Raw genomic sequence first — 22,137 nt, 5'->3', positions numbered from 1 at the left:
TGAAAGTTGGGAAAATATTATGAAAGAATTGTGGTCATAGAATGATGTGCCTCTAAAATTCAAATGTAGTTTTGCTAATTTACATCATATACACTTTATTTTTCTTTTACTGTCATTTATCTTTTTTCCTTCTTTTTAAATTACTTAATATTGAAAATTTGATGATGACTTTTTTTTCCAGGAAAAAACACAACTTAAAAATAAACAAACAGTGAGATTAATTCGAAAGTGTCCGTATTATGAGGAGTGGCCAACTTTATCCATATATGATCTAGTTCTGCTTGTTAAATGGAAAAAATTTCCTCCAGGTCATGGTGAGTTTAATGCAATTTTGGATCATTTTTTTACATAACATTATACTGTTGCAATTTGTAATTTTTCATAGTTTTAATGTTTTAAATACTGTATCTTCGCATGAGTGTTTCTGTAATTTATTTAACGTTGTCTTTGAATTGAACGTTGAGATCATTGCCTGTTTTTTCTTACAAACCATTCTGTATTGGCCTGAGTGTGGTCTGACAACGGCCGCAGTTCTACACCCTTCCCTTCTGGCCCCACCCTGACCAGACTGAAATGGAGAAATGCAGTGAGCACTGGGAGTCCTTCGCCTGCTCTGGTTGAACACCTACTTCAGCAGCCCGTTTGCTGATGAACACCTGTGCTGTCCTTATCAGTGGGAAATGTTGTGATGGGAGAGGTGAGGCCGAGTTAACGTCAGGGGCAGCCACAGAGAAGTGTCTGCATTTCCAGTATCCGGCCTGGCAGTGACGTGTGGGTCTCCTGGGTACGTGTGTGCAAAGGGGCAGGTGGCTTTGGGTCCTGGTGTGCTTTTTTTTTTTTTTTTTCCTGTGAGAACCTACTAAGTAAGAGATGCCAACTGCTATGGATTGTTCGTGCCCTGCAAAACCCATATGCTGAAGCCCTGATTCCCAGTGTGGTGCTGTGTGGAGGCGGGACCTTTGGGGGGTGATTTAGTCCTGAAAGTGGAGCCTCCGTGACAGAATCAGTAGCCTTCTAAAGAGACACAAGGGAGATGATCTCTCTCTCGGCCACGTGAAGATGCAATGATCCGTCTGCAGACACTGGACCAGCAGGCTCCGTCGTCTTGGGCTGGCCAACCTCCTAAACTGTGAGGCAGGTGTTTGAGGCCCCCAGGCTGTGACAGCCCCAGCTGACCGACACCCCAAGTGGAGCTGTGGAAGGGGGCAGGAGTCCTTCCTAAGGACTCACTGTCACTCCACAGAGACAGTCCCGCACTGCAGGGGCGTGCAGCCCTACCTGGCCCTGGCACAGCCACACTCGGGGGCCAGTACCTGGGTTATAATGGAAGAACAAGGGTTTGAAAGAAGTGCTTCCCCCTCAAGCCTTCGGGGCCGTAATTATAGTGGGGATACGGTGCCGGGAAGAGGAGACCGTTTCTGAATGAAGTTTCAAATTCAAGTTCTAAGAAGAAAGCATCTGAGTTGTGAACTCTATACTGAGGCTGTTCCAATAATAACACATGTGGCCGGGCTGTTTTGGGATCTGGCTGAGATGTCCTTCCAGGGTCTCGCCATGTAATAGTGAGGTTAACTCAGCCTAGAGCTGCACAGAGGGAAAAATACGGGTCATTTGCGGTGACTGTATGCTTGAAAACTGAGATTTCCTAATAAGCCTGTTAGTTTGGTGGGATTCGAAACCCTGTCCTAAGTTTGTACCAAATTTCTTTACCATACTGGTATTTATATTTTGTTTATCTTTTTTTTTTAATACAGTATCTAGCCCACGTTTATCCAAATATATATTTTTTCTACTGCTTATAAAAATTGAATATTAGTCATGCTCCATTTTTGTTCATGAAACATTATTCCTAACGAGGTATAAATGCCATTTTATTTTTTTGGCCAATAGTACATATAGAAAACAAGTAGTAAACTGATCTGTGAAAATCTGGGAATGGACTATTTCTGAATTCAGCATTTATTGTACAGAAGCAGTCCTCTTAAATGTGGGTGTTTTGGATTTATTATGGTATAGGTTCCCCATTTTTTATCAGAAATTTCAAACCTTGGTCCATGTCTCATTTTCAGGGCTCTTTTGTATATAAAAATAACATCTCAGCCTTGCCAGTGTAGCAGGATATTAATATTTTTGAGATGATTAAAAAGGAGGAAAGAAACCATAATTAAAGATATTTTTAATTATGTGAACCAAAAGAATACGAAATTTGGAAAAGGGGAATCATTAAGTGCTTTTAATGTCTTTTATTACAAAAGATGAATAATCTGTCTCATTTAAAATATCAATCTAAAACATTTGAATTTAACATTAAAGAGTTAAGAAGATACTGACACACAGTTTCTTACTCTGATGCTGGATTCAAGTTCTTTTTGGCAAATGTCTTAAAAAATAATAGTGGAAACTATCTATTGCATTGGACAATCTGTGATTATATTGAATAAGTCAGAAGTAACATTATTTTACCAAACATATAAATATGTGGTTACATTTATTCAGTTTTAAAAATAATTTATCCTCCTTAAGGAAGGATGACAATTTCACTAGATTATCTTCAAAGCCTCTTTCAGCTCTGAAATACTATGATTCTTATAAATAAACATACCTAGGTGAAGAATAAGTCCTGTCAACCTAATCTCATTTTCTTTTATGGTAGTGACAGACTTGATATATCAAAGAGAAGCATTAGATATAATACTTCTCGACTTTACTCGAGATTTATTTTGAAGTTTTATCTGAAAATGTAGAGAATGTAGCTCAAATTACACAGTCATTATCTATGTTTAAAATTAGCAGTAGTGTGATATCCAAAGCATGATTAAGTGTGTGTTTTCGTCTTATTTTAGGAATGTGTATTGGACGAAGTTTCAGAGAGATTTAGTTAATTATTCAAAAGATTGATAGAAGTTAGGATTAATCTTGGGCAATCTGTGAAATAAGTGAGGCTTATTTCTGGCCTTGTTTCCTTTGTTAACTTGAATCTTCCTACTTTTGCATCATGTGCCCAGGGGACCTGCCTCTGATGTCTGATGGATGACTCCAGTGTTGCTTGTGATTTGGGCCTGTCTGGTCTGTATCGCACCAAGTAAAGGGATGTTTTTCCAAGGTGTGATTGGCTAGAAAATAGCAACCAGTTGTTCGCACTAATCAATCTGCTTTCGTGTGTATTATACGTATAAGAAAAAAATGGTAAATTGGCCTCAGTGATCTCTTTCTGTACATTTTATTGTTATCCATATTGTCATTCCACAAGTTCGTCTGCTCCATCTTTTCCAGATAGGATTTGACATAGCAAACATAATTACTGGAGGCACTAAGAAAAAGTTTAGTTCTGAAAAATCTAGTCTTCCCAAATCAAAAGTGGAAACTTTCAGCCATAGAGTATGTACTTTTAACCTCTACCAAATGGCAGTTGCAAGTTCTAGGCCCTAAATCCCAACAACTTTTTGATGTCAGTCTCTTGCAGATCAACTAACTCTGCAGGGTTTTACACTCTGACCCCAAGGCATACTCTTGTGCATCCCAGAAACAGGTTGTGCTTACAGATGCCATTCATCCCACGTGTCTCTGTCCCTCCATTCTTCCTTTACTGGTCTCTTTTGCAGTAACTGAATATTTCCCAGTGCAACATATTATTTCATGTAGTAATTTTTAAGTAGACTTCACTGTTTAGAGAAATTTTAAGTTCACAGCAAAACTGAGCAAAAGGTACAGAGATCCCCATGGACCCCTGCCCCGAATCTTGCATAGTGTCCCCCACTGTCGACATGAGGGGGACGTTTGTTACAATGGGTGAACCTGCACTGAAACCTCATCAAGCAAACCCAAAGCAGACATTAGGGGTCACGCATGGTGGTGGGCGTTCTGGTGGCTGGATGAGTGTGTAATGATATTTACCCACCACTGTAGTATCATACACAGTAGTTTGCCCTAAAAATCCTCTGTGTTCCACATAATCATTCCTCCCTCCTCCCTAACCCTGGCAACTACTCATCTTTTTACTAGTTTTTACAGTTTTGCTATTTCTGGAATGTTATATAATTTGAAACATACAGTAGACAGCCTTTTTAGACTGGTTTCTTTCACTTAAAAATATGTATTTAAGTTCCTCCATGTCTTTTAAAGGTTTGATAGCTCATTTCTTCCTAATGCTGAATAATATTCCAGTGTTTGGATGGACCACAGTTTATTTATACAGTCGCCTAGTGAAGAATATTTTAGTTAATTCAGGTGTTAGCATTATGAATGAAGCTGCTGTAAACATCTGCATGCAGGTGTTTTGTGTGTACATAAGTTTTCAGCTCCTTTAGGTAAACACCAAAGAGTGTGATTGCTGGATCTTATGGTAAGAATGTGTTTAGTTTTCTAAGAAACCACCAAACAGTCCTCCAGAGGGGCTGCACCATTTGATTCCCACCAGCACTGAGTTCCTGTGGCTCCACGTCCTCCCAGCATTTGGTGGTGTCCATGTTCTGGACTTGGGCCATTCCAATGGGTGTGCAGTGGTGTCTCATTTCAATTTGCATTTATCTGATGAGATATAAGAGAAGCTTCTTCTGTGTGTTTGTGATCTGTATATCTTCTTTGGTGAGGTGTCCCTTAGGTCTTTGACCCATACTTTTATGTCATCTTCTAAGAGTTTTATAATTTTGCATTTTACCTTTATGTCTGTGATCCCTTTTGAGTTAATTTTTGTGAGCCATGTAAGGTCTGTCTAGCTTCATTCTTTTGCATGTCCAGTTGTTCCAGCACCATTTGTTGAAGAGACTACGTTTGCTTCATCGTCCTGCCTTTACTCCTTTGTCAAAGATGAATTAACTCTATTTATGGGGTGCATTTCTGGGCTCTCCATTCTGTTACTTTGAGCCATTCATCTTTCATTTGTCTAGGAGTCAATATAACACTGTCTTGATTACTTTTTAGTAAGTCTTCAACTTAGGTAGTGTCAGTCTTCCAACTTGGCCCTTCACGTTCAGCATTGTACTGGGTCTTCTTGGTCTCTTGCTTCATCATATAAACTTTAAAATCACTTTGTCAATACCCATAAAAACTGTTGGGACTTCGATTGGGATTATGTTGAATATATAGGTCAAGTTGGGAAGAAATGACATTTTGACAATTTTATCTTCCTGACCCAAGCATGGAATATCTCTCAATTTATTTGGTTTTTTATTTCTTTTATCAGTTTTATAGTTTTCGCCATATAGATCTTATACATATTTGTTAGATTTATACCTAAGTATTTCATTTTTTGGGTGCTAATGTAAATAGTATTGCATTTTTTATTTCAAATTCCACTTGTTCATTGCTGGTTTACAGAACTAACTTTTGGTTTTGTTGATTTTCTCTATTGATTTTCTGTTTTCAATTTTATAGATTTCTGTTCAAATTTGTATTATTTCATTTCATCTGCTAACTTTGGATTTAATTTGCCTTTTTTTTTCTGTTTTCCTAAGTTGAAAGCTTAGAGTATTGATTCTAAATATTTCTTCTCTTCTAATATATGCATTCAATGCTATAAATTTTCTGTAAAACAAAATTTGCACCCACAAATTTTGATAAATTTACATTTAATTTGAAATACTGTTAAACTATTAATTTTCAAATTTTTTATTCAATTTTTAAATTTTAATTTTTAATTAACTTATTTACATTTTAATTATTTTAACATAATTAAATATAATTAAATTTAAATTATTAAATTGCTTGAGATTTCCTTTGACCCATGTATTATTAGAAGTGTGTTATTCAATTTCTATAAGTTTTGAGATTTTTCAATTCATGTTTCTGTTGTTGATTTCTCGTTAATTCCATTGTGGCCTAAGAGTAGACATGGTATGATTTCTATCCTTTTAAATTTCTTGTGTTTTATGGCCCAGAATGTGGTCTGTTATGTTGAATGTTCCATGTGAGCTTGAAAAGAATTTGTCTTCTGCTGCTATTGAATGGATTAATTTATAGATGTCCATTATATGCAGTTGACTGATGGTGTTGGATTCAGCTATATCCTTACTGATTTTCTGCCTGTTAGATCTTTCTCTTTTTGAGAAAGAGGAGTTGAAGTGTCCACATATAACAGTGGATTCATCTATTTCGCCTGATATTGCTATCAGTTTTTGCTTCACCTATTTTGGTGTTCTGTTGTTAGCTCATATGTTTTAAAATCATTGTTTTCTTGAAGAATTGACCTCTTTGTCATTATATAATGCCCTTCTTTATCACTCACAGCTCTCCTTACTTTGAAATCTGCACTGCCTGAAATAATACAGCTACTTTCATTTTTTTTTTTGATTAGTGTTATCATGGCAAATTTTTCTTCACACCTTCTTTTTAACCTATTTGTGTTTTTATAGTTGAAGTGGGTTTCTTGTAAACAACATATAGTAGGGTCTTGTTTTTTGATCCAACTGACAATCTATGTCTTTTAATTGTGCGTTTAGACCATTGACATTCAATGCAATTATTGATATAGTTGGATAATATCTACCATATTTGTTACTGTTTTCTATTTGTTACCCTTGTTCTTTGTTCCTAATTTTGGATCTCACTCATTTTCTGCCTTTTGTGGTTTTAATTGAGTAATTTATGTGATTCCATTTTCTCTCCTTTCTTAGCATGTCAGATAACGTTTTTAAAACTCTTTTCCGTGGTTGCCCTAGAGTTTGCAATATACATTTATAACTAATCCGAGTCCTTACAAATAACACAGTGCCACTTCATGAGTAAGGAGCTTACCTTATAATAACAAAATTGTCCTCTCTCCTCCACCTCATCCCCTGTTATTGCTGTCGTTCACTTCACTTATACATAAGCATAGCTAAGCACACATATATTCATCAGGGGGCATAATCAAATACAGTGCCACATAGGTAATTTTAAATTTCCCAGTAGCTACATTTAAAAAAGGAAAAATAAGCAGTGAAGTTAAGTTCAGTATATTTTAGCTCAATCGATCTATTTTCAGTAGTCAGTCAGTATAAAATTATTAGTTAGATACTTCCCACGAGTTTATTTGTTACTTTGCCTGTTAAGTCTGCAGAGTCAGTGTTTTGTAGACACATAGCAGGCTTCTGCTTCTTCAGACCCTGTTTCACACGCTCGCTCCGTGCACGTGGCCAGTGGCGTGTATTGCTCAGCACAGACTTACAATGCGCTATACCCTTTCTTACGTTTTTTGAAAAACAGAAAAAAAGGGCAAAAATATTGGTGTAATGGATTTATGGAACTGGACTTTTAAACTACTGACGGTAAAGATGAACTATGTGGCTGCTTTTTTAAAGATCTTATAAATCATTTTAATGACTACTTCCTGAAAAGTGACTACAGCTAAGAAAGTAAACCATGTCATCGTCACTTTGTTTTCCTTACTGTGACCTTTGAATATCGGAAATTTCCCTGGAATTACACCTTACAGAGGAGTGTGTGTGTGTGTGTGTGTGTGTGTGTCTGTGTGTGTGTAGGGGGGATGGTAATCTATCCCAGGAAAATGAAAACATTTTTACATGTAATAGTTGTATTTTAACTCTTAAACAGACTGTATGAGACTAATAAATGGATATATAGGGATACCACAAGTTTTTTTCTTCTTAGATGTTAATGGACCTCAGAAACGGATGGTTATACTTTACAATTATTAATGTAAAATTTATACAAACTGAACCGTATTCTGTATGTATCAGGGAATTTCGTATTTAGAGGCATCCTATAACAATTCATTTGAGAAGAGAATCTTCAAATCACTTTATAAGTCTGAGTTTTCATATTGAGATTATACCTACATTACTGTAGGTTTTTGTAATAAAAGTACTTTGATATTCCAGAAATCTAGGCCCTACGTGCAAATAGATTCTTTATGTTGTGTCTTTGGAACCTATAATGCCCTCTCCTCCAGCCCTCCCTCCCCAACACCCACCCAGAAAGCTGTATTAGCTCCTTCGGTTCCCAGGGCAATGCACTGAGCCGTTACACCTGTTACCGCTACCTCTAAGTGTGATGGAGGACTTCAGTATCCTTCTCTGCTTCTGCATGTCAGACGGGACCCCTCACCCACCAGCACTGCCACTGACCACGGAACGACCTAAACGGTTATTCCTATTGCTTCCCATGTACACTGGTTCCTTCATTCTGCTGAGACAGGAACCACAACTGCTGGGTAAGGGAAGAATGAACACTTCTTGGACACCTTCTCTCTCTCAACTACTTGCTAGTTGCTTTTACACAGTGTCTCATTTTCTCCCATAAACCCTCTCTCAGGTAGGCATTCTCGCTTTCTACCAACAGCAGGAAACATGATAAGCGGAGCAGAAGCTCCAATCTTAGCTTTGCCAACGTTAGACTTCTTTCATGTTGAAGAACTGAAAAGAAAAAATCTAAGGGTATTCATTGAGCCATTGAAAGCGAGGCACATTGGTTTCTAAAAAGCTAAAAATGTGCAGATGCACTGGTATGATAAGACCGTCAGTGGTAACTTAATTGAAAAAAGTGAGAACATCATATAAATGACTTACATGTAATTAAGCATTTTATTTCAACTTAAAATACTATGGATTCCTTATTTCCCATGTTTTGATGGTGGGAGAAGGCCTCTTTGAGTCTGGATCCACATTAGGGATCTGTATTTTTTTGTATACCCAGGACTTCTAGTATTGTTAATTCATTTAAAGTGGAACAGGAAATAAAATCTCTTGTGAAGATTAAATTTTGTTGTTTCTCCCAGGATATATCTTACCTTATATCTATTTAGGATATTTTCTTTTGCAACTCACAACTATTCAGTCTTTCTCATGGATTCACCTTCAGATTTCATGGAAATACGAACTTTTTCACATGGAATATTGATTGACTTAATATTAGATTAAGATTTATAATTACAATGAAAATGCAAATGACACAACCAGCATTTGGGACAAACAGGACAGAGTCAGAGTTGTTAGAATACAATTCATTTGCTGGTAATTGCAGCCCGCCAGGGTGTGAAAGGGCAGATACACAGTGAGACAGCGGGTCACGGGTGACCACCAGTTTGGTGCATCTATTAGTTGGATGCTGGTTAGGAGAACACTGGCTGAAAACCTCAATGATCGGAGCCTAGCAAGGATATTCGTGGGTTCTAACTTCAATATGTTTTATTAGATATATTTGCATTTTTAATGATAGAGATTAAACTTACTGAATCGAGAAAAACAATAATAAATATAAGCAGTATGTTGGTATATGTAACTGGGAAGTTCAGGAATGCCTGGATCCAATACCTGGACATGTTCTGCTTGACTCTGTTCCAGTCCTTGGTTCTGTTTTGCTTTGTGTTCACTCCCTCCTGAAGCGAGTTTCCCCGTGTTACTGCAAAAGTAGCTACAGGACACATTTTTGTCACAGCCAACAATCCCTGTGAAAATGTCTCTTTTCCTGAATGTTCCAGGAGAAATCTGGTTAGTGTGACTCACTGGCTGGGCTTGCGTCACGCACACCCTGGAAGCTTCACTCTGGCTAGGACGTGGGATCTGCTGTTGGGCGGGAGCTGGATTGTAGCCCACGCTGGAAAATGGCCCAGCACTCGTGACCCACCTGGCTGGTGGCGGGATGAGTGTGTCTCTGCAGAGATGCTGAGACAGCAAACATTCAGGTTTGCACCAGGTGGGTCTGCGGTGTTGGGTTCTTTCCTCTGTGCAACACTGGGCAGAATGAGGGAATGGCCTCCTGTGGGGCCCAAATGCTCTGTCTTCTTTGTGACTCTCTTTCTTCATGACCCCAAATCCTCTCTGCATCTGCATCCTACCATAACCTCCATCAGACCTGTCACTTCCTAAAAAGAGCCATTGCTAGTAGGCCTTTAAAGCACAGATTTTCCTGCCAGTCGTTCAGAGGCAATATTGCTTTGTGTTTTTCTATTTGCAACTGCCTTCATTTGACTTCATGAAATATTATCCCCAGCATGAATTTTTTGGAAACTGTAGAATGACTCTTGCTCAGGATTATTATAAGAAGAATTTTGTAGGCTTCCACAGTTTTGACAAAGCAAAACACTCTATCTGTGTTTATTTCTGTCTGTATATATCTAAACTCTATGTCCATTGCCTCCTGGGCTGAGCCATACCTGGACAATTTTCCCCATTTTTTAAAACAAGTTACTCTCTTGTACTTTGTCTCTGCAAAGCACCATCTCAGAGCTTTGAGATAATAATCTAGTTTTAATAAGCTGGTATCTTGCAGTTGCAGTGCTGTCGTTTTAACCATTTCCTACCACCAGGTATGAGTTACACGTGCACAGCCTGTATTCTCTCAGGACGACAGACATATGACTAATTCATCTCTTTGAATATTGGTGCTACTGAACTTATAGCAGTGGTGTCGCTGGACATTTGGGCCCCAAACAAATGTTTATTCAAAGTTACCCGAACCACTAGTTAATGACAAATGAGCAGACTGTCAGCTCCTGTGGAATATAGTGGATATTTGCACTGCTTATAAAAAGAGAGAACACTGGGACTGTACTAGGGCCAATCTAACCTCTGACTCCAGCATTCTTATCCTGTTTTAATGTTTTGCATTTCTACATGCAAATGACAGCCACATGAGTAATTAATTATTCATAAGCCCATGTATTGATTTTGAAACGTCAATAAAAATAGTGTTATTTGCATGTTTTTATTAAATCTTGCATTTTAGAAGACTTCGAAGTTTCAGATAATAATACTCTCATAAAAGTCCTTTGTTGGAACAAGACAAATCTTGGATCAGTAGAGGGCAGCCGTGTCAAAGACCTGTATTTCTCTTCTGGTCTCTTTAGATTCCTAAACCTTAAGGAGCTTTTATGAGATAGTTACAGCTGTGAGATTAATATTTGCTCTGAGAAAAATGTGGGCATTCATAAATTTAGGCTTGAATCCATAGTAGTTTTGCTGAAACTTCTCAAGTAGCATAATATTGGTTTTTGAATTATTTTTATTATTTAATTTTTGACCATGTTTACAAGGGTAGTACCATTTTCTGATGTTTATTTTAACATTAAGTCAATTTTTCCCCCAGAAAGCTTGGCTAAGCTTTGTATTAAAGCACCATGTACCTAAATTTTATTTTAGATGGGACAAAGTGATGCTACCCTGGGAGATTTGCTTCTTTTTGCACGTACTACATTAACAGGAATCCACTTATGTTTGTTTGACAAATGTTATTTTAGAAAATGTTGCTGGAACTTATCTGGAAGTAATATTTGCCATAGAATGTAAAATATAAATCAAATTTGGATTGCTATTCAAGAATAAATGACTTATGTCTGAATAATGTGACAATAATGGTTCAGGCATTTTACATGGAACAGTTTTATGTGCTCACACAGTTATTCTCAAGAAGTACTTTGGCCTCTTATGTATTCATGCCATTGGTCAAATATTTAAGACACAGTATTAAAGAGAAGGAATGTAATATACATTACTTGAACAAGTCTTTCAATCACGAAGGAAGTGCAATAGCGTTTAATGCATGAGAACCACAAGAATATTATGCAACAAACTATCTCAACCACTTTCAGTGACCTGCATAACCTTTGAGAAGAAAGGGATATTTTTGTTTATCACTGGGAGATCTGATATCTTACACTTTGTTCTTGTGTTCTCTTTGCTAGATTAAAAAAGCTATATGCAGCTTTTAAAAATTATTTGTCACTAAGAATAGAACTGTATTAAAAAGGTGGATTCGTTACATAAATTTGACATTTTGAATATTTTAGTCACTTTTCTTATATAATGACAGTAGAGAAGGTACGTAGATAACTGAAATAATTTGAATAATTGTACACCAAGACAAAATGGCCTTCATCCCCATTTTGTATCTTGCATTTTCTAGTGTAAACTGTTGTTTTTGATCTCTGTCTGAGAAGACCGATCATAGCAGCCTCTTCTGGAATATTGGAGACATTCTAGCTGAGAAACACACTGTACTCATAGTATGAATATTTTAATGTGCCTAATATTAGTTAATTTGATTAAATTTCCAAGGAGCTGATAATACCAGTGCTCTCCTTCAAATTTAGTGTAACATGGAAACTAAAACTGACACAGATAATAGGAAAAGACTATTTAGGACTTCAAATGTAAATATCAATATAAGCATCCTAAAAATTATATTGGAAAACATAACCCAGCAGCACTTTAAAGAGCAATACTCCAAAACAAAGTTTGTTCATTCTAGGAATTCAATGAAAACTATTTCAATATGGTTTTTAAAAACCTACTAGTATATTTTACTAAAATATAGATCGGGGAGAAAAACTGTAACCTCATCTTCATGCATTTCACGAAATCCTGGCACATATTCCTAATATAATAAGAATAGATGAAAACTTCCACAGCATGATAAAGTAATCTAAATCTCAGAAACGAAGTTAGCTGCATTCCTGACAGTAAATATCACAGGTGTTCTCATTAAAGTGATGAGCTTACTAACATTTTTAAGTAAAATAAATAGTAAGCATGAACTTGTAAAAGGAGAAGGTAAAAATCGTCATTCTTTACTCATTATATTATTATATAGTTGAATATTTGTGTAGCCAATGAGAAAATTATTAGGAATCATGGAATTAAGAGAGGTGACTGGTGGCAAGATTCGTATTTAAATTTTATTTCGTAACAGCTAATTATAAAATTTAAAGGAAGAAGACATTACATATACAATGGCAACCCAAAATATTAAATATCTAGAAATACACTTAGTAAGAAATACTAAGGTGTTACATAAAACTCAATTGAGTTACATAAAATAAGACAGTAATTCAGGTATAACTCATTCTTGCATAGGAAAGCACAGTATTGAAAGATGTCTTTTTTCACTAAATTTATTGGCCCAATGTGAATTGAGGAATATTTTTAAAAAGTTGATTGTGTTGTTACTAACGTCTGTGTAAGAAAATTAAACAAGTAAAACATCTTTAAAACTTTAAAAATACTTTGAAACTAGTGAGAAAATATAATATAAATCAAATATTCTATCTGGCAGGCAGATTACTTGAAAGACTAAGGAAGTAAGGAAAAACATGGCAATTTTGTATACTATAGAAGTATTTCAAAAGAGTAGGGAACAGGTAGTTTATTGAATACGAATGTTTACAAGTAGTGAATAGGTTGATTAAAAACCTTTATGTAGACTATATTATAACATTGCTATACGAAGACATTGGCAAGTTCATTTTCTAATCTTTGGTGAAGGAGGCCCTTTAGAGCATGACAAAAAAAAGTAAAAGACGTAAATTGAAATATTAATCACAGAGTAATAAAAATTCAGTGCTATGCATGGCAAAACGTTCCATAATGTACTAATATGCAAACAGCAAGCTGGTAATATTGTACACATGAGAAATAAATTATTTTTAATGTAAGAATAGCTCTTATCAATGAATTGTAAAATCTCAAGTGGAATAGGGAAGATGAAAATAAGGGTGCAGGGAGAGAGAAGGGGAATAAAAATGAAGAAGAGAATGAAAAGACAGTTCCTAGTGAGTAAATAGAAAACTAAATAATTCAACGTCACTTATAACTTTGAAAATTCAATCTTGTTTAATTAGCATTACAACGTATCACATTGGCAAACATTCAAAATGTCATTAATATATAAGATTCTCTAGAAAGTTAGAAAGCAAGAATCTAATGCATTTTAGGTAAACATGTCAGTTGGTATACAATGTTTCAACACTAATTTGACAAAATCTATAAAAAAAATCTTTATATCACCAAACTCTATTTCTAAAAATTTATACTCTTATACCCGTATATGTGCACTATTTTATTCAAGGATATGTGTACAATAATTTTAATTGCACTTTTCTTTGCAGTGGGAAACAAATGTCCATCAGGAATGGGCTGGTGAAATAAATTATGGAATACTCATAGAGTGGGACGCTACCACCAATACAAGGAATGAGGCAGATCATACGTGCAGATGTGTATAGGTATCCAAGATACACTGAAAAGTGCCAGAATGTGTGTAGGGATCGATTTTAATTGTATATAGTTATTTACTGTATTATATCTAGGTATAACCATGCAGCTATACAAATATAATTGATATAAGTTTTTAATTACATAAAATACTTTATATAGTACAGTGCATATCTAAGAACATCACTGGGTGAGGGAAGTCACTTAGGTTTGAATTCTGGCTGCTCCACTTTCTACTTGTGAAGCTTGAACATGCTATGTAACTTCTCTGTGCCTGATTGTTCTCCTTTGTGACATGGGGATGATACTAGTGCTTATCTGAGCAGGTTGCTACAATATTTTGTGTGTGTGATCTGTCTGGTTTGAGATCTATCAATTTTATTCATTATCTCATAGAACCGTGTTTGGTTTTCATTGATTTTTCTGTATTGTTTTCCTATTTTGTGTTGATTTGCACTTCTATCTTTATTATTTGCTTTCTTCTGCTTATTTGGGGTTTAATGCACTCGTCTAGTGTCTTAAGGCAGAAGCTGAGGTTGTTGATTTGAGACTTTTTCTTTATTAGAGCCATTTGATGCTGTTCCCTCTAAGTATTATACTTCTGTAGACACATACACAAATGATGATGTGTTGGTCGTTTTGTTCTCATTTCCACTCACAGTGCTTTCTAATTTTGATTTCTCCTTGACCCATAGTTTGTTTGGAAATATGTTAAGTTTCCAAGTATCTGGGGTTTTTCCAGTTAATGATTTTTAATTTAATTACATTTCGGTTAAAGAATTTGAATACTTTTAATTTTATTGAGACTTGTTTTATGGCCCAGAATATGGCCTATGTGGTAAGTGTTCCATGTGCTTTTGTAAACAATGGATATTCTGCTATTATTGGGTGGAAAATTAGTTTCAATGAAATATGGACTATTTTTGGACATTATTTCTTCAAATACTTCCTCTTTTCTTAGGTAACCCAATTATATGTATATTAGGCTCGTTGAACTTGTCTCATAGTTCATTATTTCTCTGGTGTGTGTGTGTGTTTGATTTTTTCCTCCTTGTTTCACTTCAGATTATTTCTATTGCCACATCTTCAGTTCACTAATCTTTCCTTCTGCACTGTCTAATCTACTATAAAACATATCCATTATATTTTTCATATCAGACATTTTAGTTCTCATCTTTAGAAATTAGATTAGCATCTTTTTTCTATTGTTTATGCTTCTACTTAAAATGGTCATTCTTTCTACTAGCTTCTTAAACATATGGGATGTATGTAAAATAAAGGTTTTAATGCCATTGTCTTTTAATTCTCTCATCTATGTCGTTTCTCGGTTGCTTTCTATTTTTTTTCTTTTCATTATAAATTACATATTTTGTTTCTTTGCGTGTATTGTCATTTTGCATTGGAATCCAAGTATTCTAAACTTTATTTTGTTGGGTAATGGATATTTTTTTATTTCTATAAATTTTTTTTAAACTTCATTCGGGGGTAAGTACTTGCCAACAGTTTGCTATTTTCATATCGTGGTTTTAATTTTTCTCAGACAGAATCAGAACAGGGTTAGCTTAGGTATATGGCTTTTTTCCACCTCTTCTGTGTATTCTCCTTGATGCATCATACATTTTTAGGGCTTGCTCTCTGGCTGGCAGAAAGAGAAAATCTTCCTAGTCCTGTATACACATCAGGGATTATTTCTTCCCATCATTTCCCAGTCTTGTAAGGCTTCCTCACATTCAGGACGCTCAATATGCACAATGTACTGTCTGTCAGACGCTGGAGGTATTCAATACGAGAATGAGATTTAAATACCTGAAAAAGCACTCTGAGGAAAGAGGAAGGAGAGAGAGAGAAAGATGTCAAGGCAAGGAGGACAGATAGTCGTGATAGTTGGCTTCAGTCATGCCTTAGCATACCCCTGCCCTTTTGGAAGTAGTACCCTAACCCTTCATTACCCCCAAACTGGAGCATTCCAAAGGGTTCAGGCTTATAGTATAGAAAGAGGAGAACACAGGTAATGAAAGAACTTTGGAGCACCACACTTTTAAGCAGTTAAAAGAAGAGTAAACCAAATTATGAGATCATAAAAATAAGGCCAGTATAGGTATAGTAGTATGTGTACCATGCAGTGCTAGTATAAATCAAGGGACTAGATTATATGAGGAAAGAGTTGCCCACCTCCGTACAAAGAGAACACAAAGGATAGTGACTGAGAAAAGTTGCATTTTATTTCACATGTAGAATACCACTACTTAGCTTCAGAAGCGCAGTGTAGAATTGTGGGGGCAGAGGAGGAAGCACGGCAGCGAATGCCTGGTGGGGAAGTGGAGATAGCCAGTGTGGACAACCAGGCCGGGGCTGGGTCAAAGGGGACGAGCCTCCGGTCGCTCTGACTTGTTTCCACAGGTTCTAAATCTTGCCTCTGGTAGTAATAAAACCAACAGGTAACATGTCTCTTCTCCACTGACAGTACTTATAAAATTTTTTCCTTACATACATAAAAATCAGAAGGCTGTACTCATAAATCAAACAATCTACAGGAGCTCCATATGAGGAATAATAAAAGGACAAGTATAAAATAATCTCACATCATTGGAAAAGCTCTACTAGACAAAATGATTTAAGAACAAAACTATTACCAAAATTATGTAGCCACAGAAAAATGTACTTTCTCTCAATTGACAAATAATACATATATTGAGCTCTAGAAAGTTAACATAATTTTACCTTTTTTTAATTCTTTCCACTTCAATTAACAAATGTTGATTGATTACAAAATAACATTGCTCTGTGAGAAAGAAATTAACAGTGAAAATTATATAGTTTGAATATAATAGAGACCGAGTTAACCAATTAGGAAGGGAACTCTATATTGCCTATAAATGTTTATATTATACTCAAATAGGTGAAAAAGGTAAAGTGTATGAGCCTGCATATTTTATTTTGATGTCCTTTCAGTAAATTATATTTTTTTCTCTTCTCTTTTTGAGTAATTGCACCATTTTAAATGGTTTGAATAAAATTTTTTAAAAAATTTGTCCTCTAGCCGGGCTTCTTAGAATAGTGACATGTTCCAAAATCAATTCCAAATTTTACACCATATGAACAAAAAATATTGAGTGTCTGCTTGCTTTCATTGCATGAAACTCTCGATATTCTTTTAACTCCAATAGAAAAATAACTGATTTTGAACCGAATAACATACAACTGTCTTAGACTTACTTTACTTTTCATTATTTGCCTTGTCAAGTTAAGCATATTTCAAGAACACAGTTAATGTGTTTTGTGCATGATAGGAGGTGCATGCTAATCATTTAATTTAATAATTTAACTGGTTACTTTTGTTTCTACTGTTGCATTTTTAGATAGAAAGGGCAATAAGATCAAGTCTTTATACTTAGAAAATAAAGTATTTTCAACACCTCTAAAAATTTGACTGAAAATATTTCTGAGATTATTTTTAATTGTTCCTGTAAACACACCTTGTGTGATTATAACTCTGGAGTTTAGACAGAGAAAAATTATTTTGTCGTAAGTTAAAATTATGTGTCATATCTTTTAGATCAATGATTTATTGACAATATCTCAAACAACTGAAGGAATTTTTGTTCATAGGGAATTGCATGTGTGTGTGTGTGTGTATGTTACTCAAGATATGTTTCAATGGAGAAGTGATGAAAAAAATATTAACTCAGTAGTTAAATCTTAACACCAATTTATTTTTTATTACGGTCAAAAACACAAAGCGAGAGACCTACATAACAGTTTTTAAGTGCACAGTGTTGTCACTATAAGCATAGTATTGTACAAATTGAGTCGATTTGCCTTATATGTGATGAGTTGCTACTTTCAAAATTCTCTTTGTGACATGGTTTCATTATGATGTGTCTGTGTGCAAATTCTTTTAGATGTATCTTAGTTGGAGTGAAGAAGGCTTCTTGAATTTGTATGCCCATTATTTTTTCTCAACTTTGAGAAGTTTTTAGCCATTATTCCCTCAAATAGGATCTCTGCCACTTTCTCCTTTTCATCTCTTACTGGGACTCTATTTTTCTTCATTAATTTTCTTTTAGCTCCTGTGACTCAGTAAGTTTAAAGGTCCTGTCTTGAAGTTTGCTAATTCTTTCTCTTGTCTGGTCAAGGGCTGTTAGTCGCGCTAGTGAATTTTTCAATTCAGTTATTTTATTCTTCACTTCCAGAGTTTCATTTTGGTTGTTCTTCATAGTTTATATCTCTGTTGATATTCTCATTTTATTCAGACATTGTTTTCCTGATTTAATTTAGGTATCAGCTCTCTTTTAATTCATTGAACATCTCTATGATGGTTATTTTGAATTCTTCGTCTGGTAATTAATATATCTCCATTTCTCTACAGTCTGTTGTGATTTAATTTGCTCCTTTGAGGAGCCCATATTTCCCTGCTTCTTCGTCTGCCTTGTTATCTTCTCTTGGGACTTTGGAATTTGAAAAATCAACCACCTCTCGCAGTGTTCATGTCCATGTTTTGCACAGTCAGGACTTGCTCTAGTCTGCCCAGTGAATTTTCTAGGGATCTTTCAAGCCTTTTCTGGGGCTGTGCTGTCTGAGTCCCCGTGTGCTATGCCCTAATGAAGAGGTCTGCTAAGTGCTGCTATGGCATGCCACACAGTGTCTGTCTGTGGCACTGCAGACTCTGGTGCATGGCGATCACCTTACTTCTCAAGGGAACTCAACCTGGCACCATTGCTGTCAGTGCTTAGATTCAGGCTAGACAGAACTCAGGCCCCTGGGCAGCCTCCCAAAGGGTCAGAACATTGTATTTAAGTGCCACTTCTTTCCCTACCCAGAGAGAAGTTGGGAGTTAGTCTTTTCTCTACTATGATCCACGCCATGACTCGGGAGGGACTCTGGCAAGAAAGGGCCACGTGTTTTCCCACCAGGTTTTATGTGGTTGGCTTTGTGCTTGCCTGGGTTGTGGGAACTTCTTAACTGGTTCCTGAATTTCTCACAAAAGCAATCAATTTATGTCACGTTAACTCCACTTCTCTGATGGGAAGCATCAGAGGGTCTGGGGCTGGCCCACCATCATGCCTGCTTGTTTACTTGCTGGACATATTTATGAAGCTTATGCTGTATTCTTTGTCATTTGATTCATGTACTTTCATTTTCGTAATTGGTTTCTGGAGATTAATTTTGTCCCTCCGTTTCGGTCATTTTCCCTTGTTTCCTCATGCTCTTTGTGACTTGATGTTCGTACCTGCACATGTAAAGAAACATCCACCTATGGGCTGTGCTCGTGCAGCAAAAGACCTTCACCAGTCAGCCCCGCTAGAGAATCAGAGCCTCTCCAGCCTTCTCTCTGGATTCGTGCATGTAGATTCCTAATTAGGGCACTTTGCTGGTAATTTCTCTAGGACTTTGTAATCTCTTGCTCTCTCTAGTCCACTGTGCCACAGGTCCTCTAAAGCAAGCAGCGGCAGGCCACCCCCCAGCCCTTGTTGTTCTCAGTGGTCCCAGCCATCTAATTAGGAAATGAATGTATACTCAGTGCATTCATTTCAGGAAAACAAATTAGCAAGCATGTGTTACATAATTATACTCTTATAGACATAAACTATAACCTTTTCCTACGTTTTTCCAGGTTTTTAATTCAGAAGCAAGTAGCTTTTGTATATTTAAAGTTGACTAGTATACAGTTAATGAAACTCTTTTCCAATGGCCATTATAAAATGAGCATATTCCATATCAGTAACAGTTTTAAAAGTTAACGAATTTTAGTAGAAGCATGTTTTCTGTGAATTATTATAATTTATTTAAACACTTCTTTATTGATTATTATTTAAGTTGCATAACATATCTTACATGCTCAGTTTTGAATACTTGATTCATAAATACTTAACTATTTACCTGATTATTTCCGTAGGAAAATTTCTTAGAATTAGAGGTATTTCTTCGATGTGTATAAATATATTCTATCACTCTTGACATGTGCTCTAAATTTATTTCTTATAAAAGCCCTAACAACTTTTTAATACTGTTGCCTTAGGTTTTTATTAGGGTGTTAGCTTATCCAAGACACTAGCGTGCAGGAGAATGGTGTATCGTGTGTAACAGAGGAAGTAGGAATCATTGGGAAAGGTTCGTTTTTTTGTTTTTTTATAAAAAGTGTTAGGATAATAATACTCTGCACACATGGGAGAGTAGATTAAGTTTGATATTTAACTTGGCGTCGTGTGGCAAAAATTATTTTAAATGGATTAGTCAAGTTAAAAATAGGACAATAGGAAGAAAATATGGGTATACAATTTATTTTGAGTGTAAAAGTAATAAGATTAAGAGAAAAACAATAGTTTCGGGAAATTCAACAAATAATATTATAAAAGAGGATTAATACGAAAGAGTTCATAAAATTTAATAAGAAAAGCATTAATAGTCCACTTTTAAAAATGGAAATGAGATTTATCATATCTTTTTAACTTGTTTTAAAAATGCTAAAATATTAAAAACAATTCTCACACTTTTTTGTTGGAATATTGTACACAAAACTGAAGGCTGAATCATCAGTAGGTGTACTGAGGTATGATTTTGCATAAATATCCTATAGAATTATTGAACTAATTTCAGTGTAAAAAACTAGTGTTCTGAAGGCATGTAATAAAATCAATCTCTTTATGCAAATGTTTTACCCACACTGGTTCAGATTACATTAAACCATACCAAGGGGAATATCTCTTGAATCAAAATTATTGTGAAATTAATGAAGTCAATAATTCTCTCATAATGAATACATTTCATTGTCATGTATACACGGTACAAATGATAAATGCGTTGTACTACCATGTAGGTCCTGGGGCCAGTCCGTTTAGTGTGCGCTTATTCATCTCTGAAATAATGCTGCTTCAGTGATTGAATGAAATCAGTATGGATACTTAGGTCATGTCAGAATGAAGTAGGTAATCAGCGCACCATTGTTAAGTGGATAATTACCGTGATTAACTAGAATTTGTGATTAAAACATGATTGTCAGGTGAAAACTTAGAAACTTTTTCTACACAAATATGAAAATAATTTTCTTCTATTAACTTGGTGCTATTTAAAAAGCAGTGTAGCTTGCAGGTTAAGTTAGATAATGTCTGTGGTCCTCTAAAGAACCCTGTGAGATAAGGACATCTTGCCATTTCATCTGAGAACAGAAGTTTGATTCCAAATGTCAGGCTAAACACAATTGCTTTCTTGTCCTAATGCACACTGTCTCATTGAAATGAAATGTATACACTATCTGTCTATTTAACTAACGTGTATGTCAAGATTCATCGCAGTGCTGGAAAAAAGGAAGGGCATTATCAATGAATCAGAAATATTTTTGGAAGGTGGCCATCAGGCACTCCTGTGTTATTTCAAGTTTTTCTGTCTGCCTAGCATCTTGTCCATCACTGGTACGTCACCTAAATTCTTCTTTGGTCATCAACGGCTCCTGCACAGGAGGAAGTTCTGTGGATCTGAAACGGGACCCACACTTGCTCAACACTAGTTTTCCCTGGGGAATAAAAATCTTGAGTACCTCACTGAAACTGTGGCAAGAGAAACCACAGATAAGGGGGGACTACTATAGATGTTGTATTGAGAGCTTATAGTATCTTTACATGTGTGGGAATTTCTTGAAGCCTGGGATGGATGTTAACTCATTTAGAAGGAATGTGTTTCCCCTTTTTTCCGGGTATTTAGAGTTGTAAAAACACAGTGTAATTTAAAATGAGTGTTTAGTACCTCACCAGTGGTGTGGATTCTAGCCCCAGTGCTGGGAGCTATGGTTAATCATTTTCAGAGAGACTTTCTCTTTTTGCTTTTTCCATTCCGTTCAGAACCAGGGCCAGGGGAGGAAGATGTCTCCAGGGAGGTGGCTTTTCCTTGTTTACCCGACAGGATGGCCTGCTGGGGCGCTAGGAGGGGATGTCCACTTCTGCGTTATTTTTTATTTCCTATGCAAAGTGACAGGTACTTGTTAAACATGAGGCTGTCTTAGATATGCAGATATTCTTTACAAGAGTGACCTGCTTCAATGAACTCAGAAGGCATAGTATACTTGGAAATTTGATAATGAATGATCAGTTCTGATGTGCATTTCTGTTCAGGATGTGTCTCTACTGAGCCATAAATGCTATTTACCTGCCTGTATATACGCATTTCTTAATAGGGAAGAAGCAGTGTTAATATGATCTAAAGTCTCTTTAGTACAGAC

At 35.9% G+C, this 22,137-nt stretch overlaps 1 protein-coding gene across 1 annotated transcript in view; it reads left to right on the top strand.

Annotated features, from left to right (window-relative positions):
- CNBD1 (cyclic nucleotide binding domain containing 1) overlaps window positions 1-22,137 on the top strand; it is a 154,745-nt gene that overhangs the window by 115,669 nt on the left and 16,939 nt on the right. The window contains exon 8 of the mRNA XM_033126939.1: window positions 182-314. Coding sequence (XP_032982830.1) covers window positions 182-314 — 133 coding nt within the window. The remainder of the gene's footprint in view (window positions 1-181; window positions 315-22,137) is intronic.

Source organism: Rhinolophus ferrumequinum, chromosome 14 (genome assembly GCF_004115265.2).
Source record: "Rhinolophus ferrumequinum isolate MPI-CBG mRhiFer1 chromosome 14, mRhiFer1_v1.p, whole genome shotgun sequence".
Classification (NCBI taxonomy): Eukaryota; Metazoa; Chordata; class Mammalia; order Chiroptera; family Rhinolophidae; genus Rhinolophus; species Rhinolophus ferrumequinum.
Note: the sequence above shows the minus strand (reverse complement) of the source record. Positions and strands in the feature narration are given on the sequence as shown.